Source organism: Podarcis pityusensis (assembly GCF_964106645.2).
Source record: "Podarcis pityusensis genome assembly, chromosome: 6".
NCBI lineage: Eukaryota > Metazoa > Chordata > Lepidosauria > Squamata > Lacertidae > Podarcis > Podarcis pityusensis.
The window spans coordinates 51,531,709-51,550,524 of record NC_138030.1 but is presented as its reverse complement, the minus strand read 5'-3'; the positions used below and the strand labels follow the sequence as shown (position 1 = coordinate 51,550,524).

Below are 18,816 nucleotides of genomic sequence, written 5' to 3'. Positions count from 1 at the left end.
CTTTAATGCTTGAGCTTAAGCTGAGAGAGCTGCCATATGCCCAGTTCCTTTTTCAAAGAAAAACAGAAATGTTCAGAACAAGCAAGGCTTTTCCATGTGTTTTTGATTCTGGATATTTTGGGTCATACCCATGACAATGTAGGCCATCTGGGAAGTGCAGTTTGTGCTGAGTATGTTATCCAGCAACACATACATCTATGGGAGGCTGCTTCTGCCTTCAGGTTTTGTTTCAATGTCTTTTTTCGTTAAAACAAACCATAGTAGGAATTCATGACACAGAAACATGACTGCATACACTTGCCAGGTCTAAGCACTAAACTTCCCACCTCCCTGTGTGTCTGGAAAAGCACACTTGTGCATGTTGGGGAAAGAAAATGCTACTTTTCAGCAGCAGCTGCTCATGTCTTATACGTGAGTTGGTGTTCCAGAGTGTCCTTCAGTCCTGAAAGGTTTTGAGGGTGTTGGGGATGGGAAGAGAAAAATCACCTGAGTGCAAGAATACTGTATGTGTCATTTTGGATCTCTGCTGTTGCATTTGTCTTACTTCATTTATTGGTCAAAGGAATTGCTACCAATATCTGAGAAGAGAACCACATTATCTTCAGAGTTTTCATTGTTTAATGAAGGTCCGAGCTGCTTCTACATCTTGGAGCTATTTATTTTCTTTTTAAAAAACTGTCAAACCATCTATTTGAATAGGAACTTCCACTTATGACCTATTCCAACCCACTGAAGAACAAAAACAACATATTTGAACATTGCCTACTTGCTCAAAATAATTGAGGAAAGTTACTAGAACAGGGGTAGATAACTTGTGGCCCTCCACGTGTTGTCGGACCTGAACTCTCAACAGCTGCAGCTGGCATAACCAGTTGTTGTGGGTGGTGGGAGATGTTATGCAGGGTTTGAATAGTGGTGCAGTTTCCTCTCCTTTTAAAATCTTCTTTACTGGGTCTTTTCTTTTATATTTTAATTATGTATTTTCCTTCTGTATTCTGACCTGACAGCTCATGGAGAAGAATCATTGTTTGAGCAGCCTAGTTTTGGATTTTAGTGTAGTCTACTCTGAAATGGTAGACTTTATACATTTCTTGTCCAGTCATATATGTGCTTCTGTGTGTGTGTGTGTGTGTGTGTGTGTGTGTGTATGTGTTTAGATTAACTTTGGGAAGCACTTGTAGATTTTCAGATTTTCATGAACCATAGTTTGGTCTTCTGTGCATGAGAATGGGGGAGGGGGAACACTGAATTAATAACTGAGATAGCTAAAGACGAGGCGGGCGAAGAAATATGAGAACAAATTAAAATAAATGACAAAGCAGCAACTGCTGAATGACTGCATGGCATACAGCATAATATGCACATTACATATTATAAGGCATCAACTTCATTTGGGAATCAGTACACTGAGGATTTGTATTATGCGCTAGACTGAGATTCTCTAACTTTACTCTTGGGAAGTTACTTTTAAAATATGATATAAAAGCAAATAAAATCTTAGGCATCTTTCAAGGCCATAGAGGTTGTCCCACCAGGGTATACAGTAGTTGAAAGGTGCTGCATTGCAGTTTCCCATTTACAGGAAATGCATCTCAAGGACAGAAGCATCATTTTTTAGTTACCGTATTTTTCGCTCTATAAGACGTACCAGACCACAAGACGCACCTAGTTTTTGGAGGAGGAAAACAAGAAAAAAAATATTCTGAATCTCAGAAGCCAGAACAACAAGAGGGATCGCTGCACAGTGAAAGCAGCAATCCCTCTTGCTGTTCTGGCTTCTGGGATAGCTGCGCAGCCTGCATTCACTCCATAAGACGCACACACATTTCCCCTTACTTTTTAGGAGGGAAAAAGTGAGTCTTATAGAGCAAAAATACGGTAACTGCTTTAAAGAAGTATAATTTTTTAGTAACTGCTTTAAAGAAAAGCATCTTGCTGTAATCAAAGTGAAGAACATTGTACATGTATTATTTAGGAAATGTGGTACAAATTTAAAACGACTGGGAAAATGCCAAGTATTTTCTTATACAATGTGATTTTAAGAAGAAAAGGCACTATTTGGAAAACTTGGAATACAGTGAGGCTTAATAGGGTAAAATTATTATTTGAACTCTGCCTAATAATTGTGGAATCTGTTGTGTTTGCTATTCTCCACATTTTGCTTACATTCTGAAAAGCAGAGTGGGTAATCCTGTAATTTGTTTGCATGTTATGTTTTGGATAAGAGTTGCTAATACAGATTGGGAAGAAGAGGTGGTTACATTGACAGTTGGAACATGAGGTTTGCTGATGTAAACATCCTGCAGCCACAGTTTGTTCCTTTTTGCTTGTGCAAGTTCATTTGAATTGTTTTCAGAATTTGAAGAGGAGAGTTTTCCTCTTAAATCTAACTAAAAGGGACAATCTTCTGAGGACTATTTGGGGTGGGTGTGTGCTTTCTGTTTTCCTTTTCAGGCATTTTTTATTTTTAAAAAGAAAGTTATTTCCCCTTCTGTTGCTGTGGAAACTTCTGTTGGTGTGATTTGCAAGTTATGTGCTTATCTTTGGTTATAAAAGTATTTATATACCTCCCTCTCATAAATCATCAGGTCCAGCAACATAAAAACATTTAAAAGCAAATAAAGCAATCCTTTAAATGACTGGTAACTCAAGGAACATTTTATATTTTTTATCCTTATTGACTTGTCTAAGTGTAAATCTTCTAAATCAACTTAGTTTCGTGTAAAAAAATGAGCAAGTGCTTAATTGTGGCTTTTGTGACCATAATAGAGATGCTTTACTGTGGTCACCAGGATAGATTACTTTAATAAGCATTGATCTTGGGAATTCCCTGAGGGGAATGGCTCCATAATTGCATGTTTATGTTGTGTACCATCAATTACAGTTAAATGTCTTATTTTACCACTTAAAATCCACTGGAAAATGAAATTAAATATTTAGCAGGCTTCCAATTGAAATTCCTTATCTAATAATGCAGCCTGTAAGTTTCCTAGTTCAATGCATCAGTTCATTTATGTGTCATGCTTCACAGCAGAGTTTGTGGAAACAAAATACAGTATGCTAATACTGTGAAAAAGGAAGAAATTTTAGTAGCCTGGTATACAAACTGTCCAACATAATTTCTATCTAGCTGCATTCAAAGTTTTGTGAGCAGAAGCTCGCTAAGCTAGTACAGTACAAAGCTGCCCAACCTTTTCCTGAGAGGTCTACAACCTTCAGAAGCAGGTTTAAAAACTGTTTCTGTGAAGGGTTTTCCCTTGCCATATCTTGTACAGTATGGGCTGTTCCAAGGCTCATTCTGACTTTGTGCGATTTTTCCTTTATGCCCACCCCCGGAAAAATTACCCTCATGTAAGTTGCAATTGCCTAATATTTAATGCACAGCAATAGGCATTTGTAACCAGCTACCCCTACCACTAGTTTGTACAGCTCAAATACTTTCCTCTTTTTAATTCTTGTGAAGAAAAACTCTTGTGAAGTTTTTGTATTCTTTAAGCTGGAGAGGTGTAAAGTAGCTCAAAGACAGTTTTCTTTGGGTTTCCTTGGCATCCTTTCTTTACCTGTCAGTCTGATGGGGTGTCTTTTTTATATTTATCCTTTCAGTATGTCTGGCATATAACCAAGAAGAAAGGGTTCTAAATTGGAGGTGAATATTCTTCCCTTGCTCATCTGATTACCTAGTATAAACAAGAATTCTCAAATTGCTTAACTATGAGATATACTAAAATGATTGTAAATTGAATTTCCTTTTTTTTTTTTAAATGATATTTATTAAAGTTTCAAAAAATACAGGAAAATACAGAATACAGAAAAAAAAAGTATAAAGTTTTTAAGATATAACAAAAAAGTAAAAAATAAAAAGAAACATACAAAATAAAACAGTTAAGAACACGTTAATTTTCCATAACCTATCTTCCTTGCACTTATTTCCCCGGACCTCCTCGTACCTCCCTTTTTTGTATTCCAGTTCAATTTGTTAGTTCAGCAAATCCTTACCATTAAACTTTTACCCATTTGTAAGCCTTTTTTCATATCTCTTAAAGCATTACAGCTGGAAACCGCTTAATTTCTATCCAACATCCTTCTAAAATTCCTTAATTTTACAATATTTCTGTAAATAATCTTTAAATTTCTTCCAGTCTTCTTTACTGACTCTTCTCCCTGGTCTCGGATTCTGCCAGTCATTTCCGCCAATTCCATGTAGTCAATCACCTTCATCTGCCATTCTTCCAGAGTGGGTAGATCTTGTGTCTTCCAATACTTTGCAATGAGTATTCTTGCTGCTGTTGTGGCATACATAAAAAAAGTTCTATCCTTCTTTGGCACCAATTGGCCGACAATGCCCAGAAGAAAGGCCTCTGGTTTCTTCAGAAAGGTATATTTAAATACCTTTTTTATTTCATTATAAATCATCTCCCAGAAAGCCTTAATCCTTGGGCACGTTCACCAAAGGTGAAAGAATGTGCCTTCAGTTTCTTTACATTTCCAACATTTATTATCGGGCAAATGATAGATTTTTGCAAGCTTGACTGGGGTCATGTATATCATTTTCATAATATTCTCTCTTAAGGCATTACATGCCGTAAACTTCATACCTGTGGTCCATAACTGTTCCCAGTCAGCAAACATAATATTGTGTCCAACATCTTGTGCCCATTTAATCATAGCAGATTTCACCGTTTCATCCTGAGTATTCCATTTCAACAGCAAGTTATACATTCTTGACAAATTTTTAGTTTTGGGTTCTAACAGTTCTGTTTCTAATTTTGATTTTTCCACCTGGAAGCCAATTTTCTTATCCAGATTATATGCCTCCATTATCTGGTAATAATGAAGCCAATCTCTCACTTTATTTTTTAATTTCTCGAAACTCTGCAATTTCAATTTGTCTCCTTCTTGTTCCAAAATTTCCCAATATTTCGGCCATTTGGCCTCCATATTGAGCCTTTTCAGAGCTTTCGCTTCCATTGGTGACAACCACCTTGGAGTTTTATTTTCCAATAAATCCTTGTATCTTGTCCAAACATTAAACAATGCTTTCCTGACAATATGATTTTTAAATGAATTTCCTTTTTTAAATAACCAACATATAAATGGTTTCTGCTTTAGAGACCAATATTTTTCTCCTGTTTTCTAAAAAGAAAACAAAGTTGTTGATATAATGCCTATTTGTTTTTTCTAGTTTCTGCAGATATGTTTGGCAGGAGCTATTTTATATATCGATGAACTTTTGAAGGAGTGAGGGTAGTCTGTGTGCTCTTTTTTCTCCTCAGCATTTCATTTGACAGTGCTGTTATTTGTTGAAATAACCCAGAAACATTGAAGGGAAAGTGAACACTGTGCAGATTAAACCGAAGTCAATAACATAAATTCCTTTTCCCATGATTGCAGAACATAGGGATTATATTCAGCATTTTATATGTGATATGTCTTAACAAATACTGACAAATGTATTTCTAATATAAAAGCATGCCTCTTTCTGTACATGCTATAGAAAGCATTTACATTTATCACAAAGTTAAAAGCACCCCACTCTCCATGCAGCCCAGTAGCAATGTAGTAATTTCTTCTCAAGAAGTCATTTCACAAATAATGCTTTTGCTATTATGCATGTGCTTTTCATTAGTCTACTCCAGCACTAGTTGCCAGTAGCCTACTGATGAATGACTTGCACTCCATCTTCTCTTCAGATTTTTTTTTGGGGGGGAGGGCAAGGCTTGACATAAATGCAGCTTCAGTTCCAGCAGAAGAAAATGCACATAAAATTGATCTTCTGTTAAGCATGTCTTCAGGCTACTTTTAAAAAATTAACCTAAAATATTTGGCAGGCTAACTTTTTTCTTGGGTATGCGGATCTTAATATAGGACAATATACAAATTGTGTTTCACTGGCTCAAAGCTATGTATAGTGGGAAATATAGTGTGGAACTACAGGAACTTAAAAACCTGCACAATATATTTGACCAGATATGAAAGTAGGACAAAATAAATGTATGTACACACCATGGAAACAATCAAGGATTTTACTGCAGAAATAGAGTAGCAAATGTTTAGTTAATTGATTACATTACTGTTTCCAATTTGGTTTATAATCAGTTTGCTTGTGAAAAAAACAACCAGCTATGGATCTAAAGTACCCGTGACACAAGAGAAGAATAGGTATCGGGCAGGTTTTTCAAGGCTCTACATAAATCAGGGTGGGTTAGAATGGTCTTGTTCAGTGTAAATGCCAGTAACACAGAATATGCAGAGAAGGCCTTCCCTTTCACTCTATACGGTCAGCATTGCAGTGCTGAAAACCAATTTGATTTGATTTGGTTTTATCTTATTTGGTTATGACTTAATGCTCAGTTTTAGATTACTATATGCTTATTGTTGCACTTTTTACTTTTATTGCTTAGACAATTTTTGTTGTTCAGTCCTATAAATGGCTTAATTTGGTAACTCAGATATGAGAACTTTGGACTTTGCAGGATTGATTCAAGTCTGTGGGTTATTTACAGTGTGTCACAGAAACTGGAAATTCTTCCACTTACTATTATTGGTTGCTATGCTCAAGAGTCTGAGAGTGACTAAAAATAGTAGTGAAATACTCTATACTACAGATAAAAAACAAAATAATTAAAAGTAATGCACAATAAAAGGCAATCAAACCATAAAAGCTATCCTTCTATCCACTAACGTAAGTCTAACCACCACAAATAGCCCCCAAAGAGGGAAGAGGGCACAACGAACTGCTGCAAATGAAAAAAACAACAACACTAAATTATCTTGAAGATGAGAAACATTCTCTCATCTCCACACTTCAGACAACTGCTGGAGAGGGCACTCATAGAAAGGCCTTTGACGCTCTTCTCAGGGCATAGTTGGGCTCGTATGGAAAAATTCATTCTGTAAGGCATGAAGTCCTGAGCAGTATAAGACTTTATAGGATAAAACTAGCACCTTGAATTGAGCCCAGAAACTGATTGGAAGTTAGTGCAGTTAGGTCAGACAAGGTATTATACATGTGGATTATTTTCTTTGCTGTGGCACTGGCCAACCTGTGATTCTTTTTGGAAGAATCGCATAGAGATGTGAAAGCCTGGGGAAAAAGACAGAGCTGTGGGGGCTGATTCCCCCCCCCCATTGCTTTCTGCCCTCCCTCAATTTTGCAGAAACAAATAGGGGGGAAACTGAAAAGAGGGACACAACTTTCCCCAAGTTTTTCTGACTTCCCTAATTTTTCTTACCTCATTTGTAGAACTGCAAAAGAATGAAGTAATGGCTTTTTTGCTACATGTTATGGTGCTGATGTGAAAACTTCATTATGTAGAGACCATTTCTAGCATCCTCCATGCAATTAAAGCTTAAGGGTTTTATCCAGTGTCAGTGCAGCTCAAATTAGAACCATCAAAATGAATGGGCATGACTACCGGTAATTTAGGTCCACTAATTTCATTGTGTGAAAGTTACTTGGATGCAACCCCAACTTTGGACCTGCCTTAAACACCTGTGACCACTTGCAAAATTGGAATAGAGAAGGGTAACTTAACTTAAAGGGCAATTTGTGTGGAGTCTTAGGGTGTTGGCAATACTCCCCTCAACTGCGGAGGAAGCCGCTCGGGCGCCTGGGGTGCCACAGGACCTCTGGAGTCTGCCTGCCTCCTCCCACTCAGTCACCCTGCAGCTGGGGGGGAGACAGCGGGTGGACCGTTTGGGCAGCGCGGAGCCTGCGTGCGCCCAAGCCACTGCATCTCTCCCAGGAGAGATATGTGGCTCGGGTGCACTGCAGGCCCCACAGTGAGTGCCACCTGGCATTTTGTCACCCCCCCCCAGTGGTGATACCCGGGACGGCCTGCTCCCCTTCCTCCGCCCCTGACTCCCCTTACTCAGCTTTACTATAAATTAACATAGTCTACTTGAAAGTGGAAGAGAACCAGCAAGGAATCCATTGTTACATAAGCACATCTCTGAAGTTTTAGAAATGCTTTTAAATATCTGTAGAAGGTGATTAACTACTATTGTGCCACATTTCATATTAGAGAATGTAATTTTAACTTATTGAGATGTGTTAGGCCCATTACTGTTTCCATTCATTTTCACTGTGTGACTCATAGCTTCTTTTTCGGGGGTTGTCTTTTAGGTGCGGCACAAAGTATCTGATCAGGTTATGGCTTTGAAGATGAACACACTAAGCAGCAACAGAGCAAATATGCTGAAAGAAGTCCAGCTCATGAATAGACTTTCACATCCAAACATATTAAAGTAAGAAAGATGGGGTGTATGTTTGTATGTGGGAATGCAAATCAAGTTTCATGTACCATCTCTTATGATCCTTCATGTTTGTGGAGGTAAAGTTGAATATTCAGGTACTGTCTCTCAAAACTTCGGAGCTAAGTTTTGGATCAGTGGTTAGACTCTTGTTTATCCCTTTATTCCCAGACTCATCCTGATTCCAAATACATTTCTATTAGCTTATACAATAATTTTGACTAGCTTTCTTCTGGCCTTCTGCATTCTTAATTAAATATTATGTGTTGTATTCCACTAACTTTTACTCAGAGTAGACCTTTTGAAATTAATGACCATAACTAATATGGGTCCATTAATTTCAGTGGGACTGCTCTGAGTAAAAACTGAATACAGCTGCCCTGTCATCTGCAGTTGATAAAATGCAAATTGAGCAGATGTGTCTGCAAGTTTATGTACTATAAATGTATAAATCACTTTTGCATAGGGGAGCACAAGAGGATTGGCTTATATTCTTTATGTTAAAATGGGTAACGGTGTTTAAACTTGTACAGGGAGACTTTTATTTATATTGCATGCCACCGAAGAATGTAATTTATTTTTACAAATATTAGTTGTTTAAATCTTAATTTGCATTGTGCCTGTGTGAAGTAGTGATTCGAGCATTGAACAGAACTCAAAGACTTTGAGGTGGGTGAGACATAGCAGTGTGCAGTTTTACAAAGTGGTTGTAAATTTAAATGAAACCCCTCTGAAATGATATTTGAGGTAGTGCTTGTTGTGGAATATTTGTTACAGTACAGTGCAAGTATTTTGCACAAATAGAGCATTGCAAAAGATAATATTACTACATGTGTTGTGGTGATGACTGGCATTTTGACCAGAAATACTCATGCAAATGATTAGGACTCCACTGTCATCTTGTAAATCAGTATTCTTTTTCTAGCATGATTAAACAACTGCTTTGATAGTGACAAGCTTCTGAAGTCTCTAAACATCTATCTTGCTTATAGCATATCATTTCCATAGGAAATATTTTATGCAGTTCCATTTAAACCTGTATTTAAATGAGAAAACGGGGAAAATATATTCGTACAAATGAGTTTATAAAATGGGATTACAATTGCACCTGTATACTTTGAGCTTTGTGACTTCTGTTAACTAGAACTGTTCATATGAATGAAGTGCAACTTGTCTAATTTCCTCATTTCCAACGGCTGACTCTGTGCAATGCTACTCAAGTGCTTAGCACCTCACTTTTGGGAACAAGGTGAGTCAGACCTGATAGCAGCTCTTCAGGATTTCAGCCTGGGCCCTTCTGCATGCAGGTCCTTATAACTGAACCACAGCTCTTCTCAAAAATTGTGAGGCTAGGGTGGAATCGAAGCCAACATGGGGTTTCCAGTTCCATGTTTGTTCGTTAATGCAAATGGACAGAGGCATCTACAGAGGGGAATGGGTAAATATAAATTTCCATCTTACATAAACATATTTGTATAGTCCTGCCTCAAGATTCTCCTCCTCCCCACTTGGCACATTGTTGCATAGGTATGTGTATGAGTGTAAATACTTGGATAGGTGACTGCCTGGAAACCCCACGTATGCTACCTTGAGTTCCATGAAGAAGGGAGGATAGAAATGCAAGAAAATAAAAAATAAATAAATAGGTGTGTGCTCTGTTGGGAGTGGTGCTTTTTTTTTAAGGTGCGGGGGACACAAGACTTTTTTTTCCAAGAAGAGGAAGTATGTATGCATAGGAAATGCACAAAAATTAGTGGGACAACAGCAGTGAAGGGCAACAACGAGTGCTGGTGCTAACACGTTTTCATTAAACTAGGAACTGGATTATTTTCAGACTTTGTTTCTGCTCCACTACGCGAAATAAAGTGGGTTTTAATGGATCCTGGATCTTTTTTACTTTAGGAATGCTGAAAAAGTAAAGCATGAGATGTCATAACTTTCACTCATGGTCAGCACTTGCTATTTTCACAAGTTACGTTTTGAAGGTGAAAAATGTGTTGTCAAGCTTTTTTTCTTTTTTTTATGTAGTTCTGAGGTTTGTGTTCTATAACTTCCTTTCCTTTTAAATACTCTGATATGCCTTCAGGTAGCGGCATAGTTGCCATACAGTCAGTTTGCTGGTTAGTTATCATGTGTGATTCCATGTGCTATAATGTCCGAAGTAGCTTCTTTATGCTTTATTTCATTTGAAGGCAGAACGTTGTATATTGGATAAGAAAGAAATGAGCCTATTTTATTGTTCTATTAACACAAACAGATTTTCATAGCTGAAGGCTTATTTGCTTGTTTTCCTTCAACTCTTTATGAAGTTATCCCTGTACCCCCCCCCCACTTAATAGGTAAGAGTACTGAAAGTTTACTCAAAAGCAGCTTACATTCTACCGCATGTTTCTTGCATCATACAGAACTTAAAAATATATATAAATGAACACTTTCCATAAGTCAGTTTTACAGTATTACTTTTGTCAGGCATCTTGTGGTCTTTATTTTTGAAATTGTGCATTTTCACTTCTTCTTATGCTAAATAAAGTCCCAGAGTTGCCCCACACTAAAAATTAAACTATTGTTCCATTTTCAGTTATGACATAGCTCAATGTCATGACAGAACTCAAAGGTACTTTCATAAAAGTCATATTTAAAACTGATAACATTTTGCAGTTGTGAGATGAACTGTAAACAATTGGATTCCTAAGCCTTTATGGCATGTGGAATCTATATTTTAAATGAATAGAAAACTTAGCAGTTTATTTGTTGGTCTTTTCTGGCAGTGTGATCACATTTGGTGGTATCTTCATTGCTGTTCTCATAATCCAGATTTTGTATACCAATACTAATGTCCAGGTAGATATAAAATCTAGCTAGACAATTGCTAAGGCCAGGCCAAACATACACTTTGTTAAGATGTCCATTTCTACTTTAAGACACAGCATTGATTTCTCTACACCAAACTTTTTCTGTATGTATGAATGTAAAACGTTGTGTCTGTTAGTATTGTCCTCACCCCAAATCCTACAAATGTTTAGGAATAGGCAGAATTTAGAAATCTACTCCCCATCTTCAACTACATTGGTTCACTATACTAGTGCTAGACAGAAACTAATATACTTAGTGATTTGTATTTTTAAAGCAGCAGCTACTAACATAATGATTCAGATTCACTGGTAACTTGTTTTAAAGTTGACAAAATGCACTGTCTGTTTCCCATTTTAAGAAGCTGTTTACTCCTGTTTTATAGGTTTATGGGCGTCTGTGTACATCAAGGACAACTGCATGCCCTTACTGAGGTATGACTGTATAAAGTACCAAGCTATTTATCATATGTACTTCCCTTGAACTAGTTGGGTTATCTGTAATTGTCCCTAGAAACATTGTTTCCTTGGAGGTTTTTAAGCAGAGGCTGGGAGGCCACCTGTCATGTATAATCTAGTTGAGAATCCTGCATTACAGGGGGTTGGACTAGATGACATACGGGGTCCCTTCCAAATCTATGATTCTATGTTTACCCAAGCATTCCAATATAATTGAATGCAAGTCTTAATTGTAAGGGTTCTATAATCAGGCCTCTTAATTTTCACTGACACATTCCTTATTAGAATCAAGTAGGAGACCAAGTCATTGCTTAAGTCATTGCATACTATGCTACTACCACACCTATAGAACTTCTAATATACTCTAGTTCACATTTTAATATTATTGTAGTTTATATTTAAATTTCACAGCCCTTCCTTGCCAAAGTAGAATATAAGAAAGGATGTGTTAAGAGTATCTCCGGTGTTCAAGTAATTTAATTCCTATGCTGCTTTATAAATTTGAGTGGGATGTCATTTCTGAGCACAACGGAATTAATAGGGAGATGGAAAACAACATTGGTTTCTAAAAGGCAGGCTTGGTCACGAACTGCAGCTTTTAATCTAAAAGGACATTCTCCAGAAGTCAGAACACACTTGTAGTTTGTTCATCTTGTGCCACGTCTAATGTTATTCGTATGAAAGCAAGTGTCATTAATTCAGCTACTTGCCTTCAATAATTCAGAGCAGGAATATTATTAAAAAGCATATATAAACTCTATTGCATTAGCACTGGTTGTTTTTATGTTGCTAGTTAAGAAACATCTTGGATTCAAAACAGGTTTTGTTCAACAAAAAAATTGTTGCTCATAGAAGCTCTGTGCATGCAACAGAGCTTCCTCTCCCTCTCCTCTGCCTGCCCCCTCATATTACCTCCAGTTTTGCACTGGAGGGTTGAGAAAACCCTTGGAGCAGATATGGGGTATGTGCGGCAGGAGGAAGGGGAGAGGAAGTTCTTATGAACTAGTTGAAGCTGTCCCACGTGCACAAGTATTTAGTTGGATACAACCCAAGATAGTTAAAGGAATGCTATATATTTTCTTCCTTTCAATTCCTGTTTAGGTGAGACACAGATTCATTCTGAATGAATTTTGAATGCAGAACTAGAGATCTAAAAGGGTTAGATCTAGCATCTAGCATAAGATTAGCACATGAACATAGTTTCAAGTGTCCAAGATTTCACATCTGTTCTTTGAGCTGGAGTCTTCTGGAAAATATTATATGTGGATTCTGTTGATGCCCTTCACTCAAGCAACAAAGATATCAAGGAAGTGTAGCAAACTTGCTAAAGGAATTCTGAAACTGAATAATGCATCTTTGCACTGTTGCAGATTTGTGTTCTGTAGAAGCGCAGAATGGCTATACATCAAGTATTACAGGCTTCTTTCTCACATGTCTGCTTGAGAGTCTGTACACATTAAAGATTTTGAGGTTATGTGCTTATGTTTGAAGGAAGTTAGCACATCTGGTTCTTTAAGGGAAGGGAGGGAGGACTGATACCAGTCAGTCTTATTTTGAATTGCTTGCTTTAGAAATTAGTTTTCTAGCAAACCAATCACATATGTTGCCATCCTGCACTACAAATCCTCAGCTAGATGTAGAGCAACTGCAGTAATACGTTTCCAAAAACATTAATGTGGAATTAGTTGAATGAAAGCCTGAATGAAGGGCAGGTGAGGGAGAGGCCATTTCTTTCAGTTATTTTCTGATCAATATGAACACACCCACCCTCCCAGGCTGCTTGTTTAAACCTGGAGCCACACTATTAGAAAGTGAATAGAGACTGGTTTTAACAGAAGAGGGGTATGTGGGTGAAGAATATAGATCTCTCCCTTCCCCCTTTCCCACTTACTTCCATATTGTCCTTCTTCCCAAGCCTTTTCAACAGCTGAGTTCAGATTGCAAGAAGGGTCAAACAGCTTTTGCATGCATGCCATCTGCTCATGGGATCATATACCTCCCCTCACTCCCTCTTCCTAAATGATTGGGACAAATCTGGATTAAACACTGATCTACTGTTACCATGTCTAGTTTGTCACTTAGTTTGGCACCACTAGAGACAGAAAACTACAAAAGCTATGTTTGAACCATTGAACCATCAATACCACTTCCTAAGTGCATGCTCTATTGAGCTGAAAATCCCACTTGTCTCAGTGGTTACAGAACTTCTGCAAAATCAGAAATTAGAGAAGGGTGCTAAGACAGTAAGGATAGTCACATCCCACTGATTCTGTAAACTATATTGCACCTGGAGGCATCAAAGTGTGATTGCAATGAATTCTGTGGCATTGTTTTGAGTGGACTCCATCCCCTGTGGTTAACCATTCTCCCATTTGATCTTTTGTTCTTAATGATGCTTTACAGATGTTACGCTTTGAGAATATTCAATAGGAAATGCTTCCTATGCCCTCCAAATCCAGCAGTTATTTTCAGTCTAAAGTCCTTGCAGATCATTGTGCAAGGAGGGTAGGGCACTTAATGCATATATACAAACTAGAAGCAAATGTGTAACTTATTGGGACAGAGTGTACATGCTTCTGGAGAGAAGTTTGCACCTGCTTTGCTTTTCCGAGATTTTTAGCACACTGCAATAGCTAAGCCAAGCTTTTACTTGGCATCCAAACCAGGATTGTGGTTAAGGTCTTAGCTGCCTCACCAAGCTAAAAAGTCCAGGGAGGAGCAATGTAGATTCTACAGTGGGGAATATTGTCATTTTCATGTGCTTGAAAAATTGATAGAATTTCTTTTGCTGTAGTTTGCTTTTGTTAGGTGTGGGGAATGGTGAAATTGAGGAGACTCTTCGCTTTTCACCTAGAGATTGTCTTCCTATAGTTTGAAGGCTAAAGAGAAAGTCAAAGTTGATAATTTTGTCAAATTTCTTACTTTTTTGCTCTCCATAGAACACCACAACGGTGGCTCAGGAGCTCTTGTAAAGAAAGGGTTGAGCTGGAAAAGTTATATCTGTAGGAGTAGGGTATGGGTGGTGAACTTGATCCACTGACGGGTGGTGATTTCAAGCTATATTCTGCAAGGATAAGCTGCACAGTTGAGTTCCCCACGGAGAACAATGTTGTGCATCTAATTGAACTGTGACTCTACCTGCTCCACACGTAACATCAGATGTGGATTAGATCGGTGTGATTTAGGGGAAATGGCCTCACAGACCAAATGTGACCCATGCAGGGCCTAATTTTGTCCATAGATCAGAGGTTCACATTCTTGTAGACAGGGGTAGGTACTCTTGTTAAGGGGAGAGCGACTCTTCCTGTAGTTGGGAACAAGTGGTGCCCATTACAAGGAAAGGGTTGGCTCCTTTAAATTTCACCAGCAATTACTTTAGTAAAGGTGTAGATGAAGTTTATCCTAAGCATAGTTATCCCTTCTGTATAAAGTCTATTCTGTGACAGCTGCATATTGCTTAATTAGCACTGCATATTGCTTAATTAGCTAGAGCTTGCATAGTATCTGCAAAAGTAAAAAAAAATGCTTATTGTTGTATGGAAGCACTTTTTGATACAAATAAGTCATGTTGCAGTTAGCCATGTGGCTGTACTTTGGCATGAAATCACTCTTTGGCTTGGAAGCTGTTCTTCAGCAATTCAAGTATTCACTTGTAAACTCTCTTGAGGTCTTAATGCATATTTCATGTAGTTATTTTTAGTAACTGCCAAGGCCTTTGAGAAACTTGAACTGAGTTTGGCACTTAGTCTGCACAAATAAAAGATATTTTGTTACTTTATAAGCGTAACTTTTCCTTGTATTTTATACAAAGAATAATTTGCCTTGACATTTCATAATACTCTCCAAGTTAAATGCATTAATTTTTAATTATAACAAATTAAATTGGAGCTATTTTCATTTTTAAAAAGCATTGTTAAAATACTATTTTCTCATATTAAATATTTGGAACTTAATCTGGCTGAGGAACCATAATTCTCAGTGAAATTCTAAAAATTCAGGCCATCTCTGCTTCATCAGCATTTTCACAGGTAGACAATAGACTGAAATGGCTTACGGTAATTCACATGTTGCATTAAACTGGTTTAGAAGAAACTGTGGTTTAACGTGAATGTACAGGGTGCTAGTGCATCCTGTTTAAAAGTTATTGCTCCTCCCCTGCTCCTACTGCACCATCAGGAAACAAGGCAGAATCTGGCTTATCATGAGTCAGGGGCTCATGACTTGTTTACCTTAAACAAACCATGTGCAGGAAGCCAAGGACAAACCAGTTAAATGTTTTTAAGTACAGTCCTTGAGCTTGTGTGCTTTCTCCTTTCCCCTTCTTCCCTTCACACATGGCAGTTGAATACTTCATTTTATCCCATGCTAATGAAGATGGGTGATTACTTTGTTGCAGTGAGAAATAGCCATGCTACTGTTTGCCCCACCCTCCTTTTTCAAAGCTGGGATGATGGTACTTTCCAGCTGTTAAGCCTTATAATGAGAATTTGTAGAGGAACTGAAACTGATTACACTCAGGATTTATGTGTGGAAGCCTCTGGTTCATTTCACTTCCACTGGTGGTTCAGTTGAGACAAGTTGTGGTTTGGTAACTGGGAGTACCCAGTCACGCAGCAGGCTTCCCTTTCTATTCCTATGTCACAGAAATGATGACAAACTGTGGCTAGCAAATATGAAGTGCAGGGGGGAGTTGCATGTGAGAAGGAGGGGTGGAGGAGGCATACAAACATTTGGGTGACTTGTCTTCCCCACTGTGGCATGTGTTTTGAGTTTAATTTTCTGAAATTCTTAGTTTATGGTCATCAGGTGCTAATCTTAAGCCCCAGTTCACTGATCCAGTTGTTACTGCTCAGCCTAGGAAACTAAATTCTATTGCACTTTTGCAGACTTGATTACTAGTCACTAAACTCACTGTACCCCAATATCAGATTACACAGAATAACCTCAGTATAAATTGGATGGTGTGAGGATATAGCTCATGGTGCTCAGCATCCATTTCTTGTAGTTCCAAAAGTGTTCCTTCATCTGTGGAAATGTCTTCTGATTTCTGTAAGCTTACAGCCAGATCCACACATAGGCTTTTCCACATACATAGGAGGGATCATGTGGAAAGAATTAAGTGACCAGATCCTTCACAGTCCTTAGTGTTGCTGTACTTCTTGCTGTGCTAAACCTGTTTCTCCAACTGGAGCTGCATCTTATTGCATAAGGATACAGCATACAGATTTATAAATTCATCATCTGTTCTATTTCTTTCTCTTACCTGAATAGATATATATTAAAAGAGATGTTATGGTAGAATTCACTTTTAAGAATGCAGCCAAGCTTTTGTAGCATTTCTATGAGTAGGTTTGTACAGGCTTTATTTTACAACTAAATATAAGTTCCATGTACTTTTTCTCTGCAGTATAGGGGAAAGGCCTATAGTTAGTTGCCTGCAAACTTAAGATCAGATTGTTGGAAGAAATTTGTGAAGCTCAGGACAAAAATAATTGCAGAATATGTGCAAACACTTATTCTTGTCCCAGTCTGGTGTTTCTGTGGGCTCTGGCTTCCATCACGGGTGTTTTGTTTCACCAGAAGCGATTTAGTCATGCTGGCCATATGACCCGGAAGGCTGTCTGTGGGCAAACGCTGGCTCCCTCGGCCTGAAAACGAGATAAGCGCCGCACCCCATAGTCACCTTTGACTGGACCCAGGGGTCCTTTACTTTTACCTACAAATTTCTCTAATCCTGAATTCTCTAATATTTTCCTACAACCCACAGTTTCACAGGACCATACAACAACTTTGCAAACACTCAGAAGTAAAAACATCAGAATCAAAAATTTAGATCTACATGAATTTGTATTGCTGCTTAAAGTATATTCTGTCAAGGATTGTGAAGAAAGGAAACAACATTCAGCTGAGTTCCCACAACACACCCAGTAGGCCTTTCCTTCCCATCTAGCTCTTCAAGGGCAGACTTGTATTTTTAATGGAATTTGAATTGTTGGCATACTTGGAGCACAAGTATTCAGTCCTGAGCTGCCACTCTTGATGTACTTAACCCTTGTTCCAGTTGGGAAAGTCCTCTGTTACTTGCAAAGCCGCAGTTTGTTTTGTACATGATGGGAGCAAAAGCTGTCACATCATTACACTTTTTTACTTTACTTCCCCCCTCCCCTTGCTTAGAAGGCTATTCCAAATATATAATTAGGTGGAGCCTTATCCCTATTTTGAAGAGTTGGATTAATTTGGTTTTAAGTATTGTAGAATTGTAATTTCATTTGTACACACAATGAACTTTTAGGCCCAACTGTTAAAGCAGTGCTTATCTTGTAGCATCAGCTGGAGCAAGGCCCCATAGGATAGTTAATTTAACTGAAATGGCAGACATTCAGAGCATGCACATTTGAAATTGCAAAGACCACATCTGCCAGTACCCGCGTTGGGACTGATAACTTGTTGGGAGGAGGGGGGTGGAATAGCTTGGTAATAGAGATCCTTTCACCTGAGATTCTTGACTATGGGAGCCTGTGGGGCTGGTGAAATGAGCCATAGTCCTACTATGTAAAGAGAAATGAGCAAAGTGTTATAATTCCTCCTGGGGAAGATTTATTCAGATCTATGGTACCAAATGTTTGAGGAGACTGGATCTTGCCTTTTTTATGTGCTAACTGCATCAACAGATGAGATTAAGTTACAGTTACAATAGACAAAGTACTCTGAAGCCAAACAGGCAATCAGCATGAAATTGGACACATTTGCACTATTATACCCTTTCACTATTAAAGGTTTTTCTTAATTAAACCTTCATTAAAGATTTGTAGTCAAATATTTCCAGTATCTGCATACAGGACAACTCCATGCTTTACATGCCGAGCTCATTTTGCTGTGGTGACATAGCATTCAATAAACAAGAGGGTGATATCCACTGATCCACCAGTGGCACGTTACAGTTTGTGGAATGGATTCCTGCTCCCATTGCAGCCCTCTGTACATGCTGCAACTCTGTTATGGCGGCTGAGCTGTAGCAGGTGCAGGGGATTGGAAAGAGGAAGTCCAGTTGCATGAGTGGAGGTCCAATTCTGTGACGTTGACTATTGCCCATAGAAGAAAAAAGAGTGATTGTGGTAAAAATGCAATGTGCTAATATACTTGTAAGCTGAATTCAAAAATGGGTAATACTAAAATACCTCGTAAGCCCAGTTTAATTATTGTCTGCAGTATAGACACTGCAAACTAATCAGTGGTTTGTTCCAAATCAATTTAT

The 18,816-nt window shown here is 38.1% G+C and overlaps 1 protein-coding gene across 2 annotated transcripts in view; it reads left to right on the top strand.

Moving 5' to 3' along the window:
- The window catches only part of TESK2 (testis associated actin remodelling kinase 2), a 55,383-nt gene that overhangs the window by 13,471 nt on the left and 23,096 nt on the right, over positions 1–18,816 (top strand). For both annotated transcript variants that reach the window (XM_081009399.1, XM_081009398.1), the window contains exons 3-4: positions 8,126–8,247; positions 11,489–11,537. In XM_081009399.1, coding sequence (XP_080865525.1) covers positions 8,126–8,247; positions 11,489–11,537 — 171 coding nt within the window. The remainder of the gene's footprint in view (positions 1–8,125; positions 8,248–11,488; positions 11,538–18,816) is intronic.